Below are 3472 nucleotides of genomic sequence, written 5' to 3'. Positions count from 1 at the left end.
ATAATAATCATAATAATAATAATAATAACATGAGCGTTACGGTATATAAACATGACAGCATTTCAGTTTAAGTTGGATATATCTAAGCGAGGGATGGCCGAAGCCCTGCGATGTTTTGGCACCCTGTCCATTCTATTCCTGCCTTGAGAACACTGGTTCCAGATGGAACAGGACCCGATGCGAACATGACCAGGCAAAGCGCCTGATGAGAATGGAAACATAGCAAATTCAAAATATGAGAATTTTTTTAGGTCTACATATTTCACGTATATAAAAATATCACTAGATAATTATAGAATGTAGAAAATTAAGAAATATTTAGCATTGCGAATTAAAATAACGGTGACCAAAAAGCTGCTGTGTCCCAAATACCATCCTATATACAAAGCACTGTGGTAAATTAGATTTAGTGCCGAGTGCGGATTGAGACAAAACCAGGTAAAGAAAAGACAATGTTGAAGCACATGATGCCACATTAAGCTTTTCCTTATATAATAACAGGGTTAAATATGCAGAAGTAAAAAACGTAACATAAAACATTGTTTTAAGGCAATTGTACCCTAGTGGTTAAGGTCTAGGACTAGTAATCGAAAGGTCACCGGTTCGAGCCCCACCACTGCCAGGGTGCCAATGCTGGGCCCCTAAGCAAGGCCCTTAACCCTTAATTGCTTAGATAATATACTGTCACAGTATTGTATGTCGCTTAGGATAAAACCACAGGTTGGTCATTTCAGCAGTTCACCACACACACACACACACACACACACACACACACACACACACACGTTTCAGCAGTAGAAAGAACTTATTAAGAGAAGTAATAATTTAGAGAAGTTTGATGTTTCTAGGTCGTTGTTTTAGTTTATTGGGCCACGTTAAGCGTTTTACACTCTCTTATACAGCAAGTTTGCATCATGTAAACAGTCCTCATACTTAATGCGCTTACATTAGGATTTATTTATTTATTTATTCATACACAATATTAAAATGCTAGTACTCTTAATTTCTATTATTTCTAATCTATTATTTATTTCATTTATTTTTATTGTTTGCTTTTTATCATTGCTAGTATTTTTTATTTGTTCAGTATTGGCTATTCCCAAAGAGGGAATTTAGCCCAAAAGTACGGTGGCCGAGAAGTGCAAAACAAATTTACATTTTAGAAAACAAAATTACATATGCCGAAAACAAATTTACAAGTGCTGAAACACTTTTACATATGCCAAAACAAATTTACAAACACTGGCTACCCAAGCACTTGTAAATTTGTTTTTGCTTTCGTTGTCAATTTGTTTTTGTTTTTTTGTAATTTTGTTTTCTGAAATGTAAATTTGTTTTGCACTTCTCGGCCACCGTACAAAAGGTTGCCAGATTTCATCCACAATTCAGACTTCGCTGCGCTGTTTGCAGGAGGTTCAGATGCCACCTAAATCATGAAACATAAACCTCCATGGTCCAAAAAATGTCCCTCATAACTCCATTTCGCACAAACAGGATACACCACCCCTTTTTGGAGGATTATAATAAATCCTTGTATAAATCCAGTTGTAGCCTAGCGGTTAAAATTCTAGACCAGTAATCGAAAGGTCGCTGGTTCAAGTCCCACTACTGCCAGGTTGTCACTGTTGGGCCCTTGAGCAAGGCCCTTAATCCTCAATTGCTTAGACTGCTGTATATACTGTCACAGTACTGTCAGTTGCTTTGAATAAAAGCGTCTGCGTCGTCACAGGGAAAGGATTTATTCGTTACACCCCAAATGCGGGTATCAAATGAGATGAATGAGAACACTGCAGACGTGCAGTGATTATTCAGCAGCTGTAACAGCTGGATAAAGTGCAGGTTATATAGGTTTGTTGGTATATTTAAATATTGCTGCTAAGAAAAATCTATTTGTTCTATTTGTGTGTGTGTGTGTGTGTGTCTTGAGTTGCCTCGCTTTACTCTTTTACTCCGAGTTTGCAGTATGAAACAAATACACACAGCTCATTAGAATATTGACAAAGATCTGAAAAGATAAAGCGCTGAGTCACAATAAACGTTTTTTCCACATATACCCTATAACATATAAAAACACATACAAATATATATAATATCCCTGTATAATCATAGAGAGAAGAAAAGTGAGAAATTTTGTATTGAGAATGGAAATATGAAACGAATTGAAATAACGATAACCACAAGCTGCTTTGTCCCAAATACCATCCTAAACACTGTGCTAAATTAGATTTAGTGCCGAGGCTACAGAGTTCGAATTACGACAAATCCAGGTCAAGCGTCGCCCACTTGCATGTAGTTTTAATACATTAAGCCACATTAAGCTTTTCCCTCTATAATAATAATAATAATAATAATAACAGTAACAATAATAATAACAACAGTAATAATAATAATAACAATAATAATAACAGTAATGATAATAATAATAATAATAGTTAAATAGTTTTAAAAAGTTAAAACATGCAGCAGAATAAAAAAAACCCCAAGAATTATTATTTTTGCGACATTATAATAAAAATAATATATATATTTGTTATTTACGCGCGTATTATTTTTCAATAAGTTAAAACATACAGTAAATCTCTATCTATCTATCTATCTATCTATCTATCTATCTATCTATCTATCTATCTATCTATCTATCTAACAAAAATTAAAAAGAGCAAATATATAAACACACACACACACACACACACACACACACACACACATTTGCTTTAACAGCGACATTTCCAAATAGCGCCACAGCCCATTTAAATCTGGTATTTTTAATTAAAAGTGATTAAAACATTAACATTGATTAATTTCTTCCTCATTCGATAAACAGTTGTCTTTGTCCTCTATATCACATTGGTAGCCTATATTTATTTTCTTTAATAAAAGGTACATTTATTGAATTAATGTATTCCTGTGTTATTTTATTCCTCCTGTATTATTTTATTAACTTTTTAATTAATGTAATTATTTTCTGCTCAGGTTTGGTTCAAAAACAGACGAGCAAAATGGAGAAGACAGAAACGATCATCATCCGAGGAATCAGAAAACACGCAGAAATGGAACAAATCCGCCAAAGGCGCAACGACGGCGGAGAAAACTGAGGAAAGCAAAAGCGAGCCGGACTCGGACAGCTGATACACACACACACACACACACACACACATACACACACACACACACACACACAAACACACACACACACACACACACACACACTTGTATATAATGTAAAAAAGAAATGTGGTGTGAACTCGAAGCGTAATGTCAGGTTTCATGCTGTTGCACAGATGTATAGTAAATGTGAGCTTTCCTTTTTAAATCGAATATTGTTATTTATATTTAATTTAATTTCTACACAACTGTAAAAACATTGTGGTTTGGTCATATTAATATGAAATAGTATCACGTGTATCAATAAGCATCTCTTGTAATAAAGGTAAGGCCACGGTCATGGTCAGGGCTTGGTCATCATCACAAA

The 3472-nt window shown here is 34.6% G+C and overlaps 1 protein-coding gene across 1 annotated transcript in view; it reads left to right on the top strand.

The window, feature by feature from the left end:
* The window catches only part of gsc (goosecoid), a 9945-nt gene extending 6736 nt beyond the window's left edge, over window positions 1-3209 (top strand). Inside the window, exon 3 of the mRNA XM_063008021.1 lies at window positions 2974-3209. Coding sequence (XP_062864091.1) covers window positions 2974-3129 — 156 coding nt within the window. The 3' untranslated portion in view covers window positions 3130-3209. The remainder of the gene's footprint in view (window positions 1-2973) is intronic.
* Window positions 3210-3472: the final 263 nt, after the last annotated feature.

This window comes from Trichomycterus rosablanca, chromosome 13 (genome assembly GCF_030014385.1).
Source record: "Trichomycterus rosablanca isolate fTriRos1 chromosome 13, fTriRos1.hap1, whole genome shotgun sequence".
Classification (NCBI taxonomy): Eukaryota; Metazoa; Chordata; class Actinopteri; order Siluriformes; family Trichomycteridae; genus Trichomycterus; species Trichomycterus rosablanca.
The sequence above is the reverse complement of the archived record's forward strand: the minus strand, read 5'-3'. Positions and strand labels throughout refer to the sequence as shown.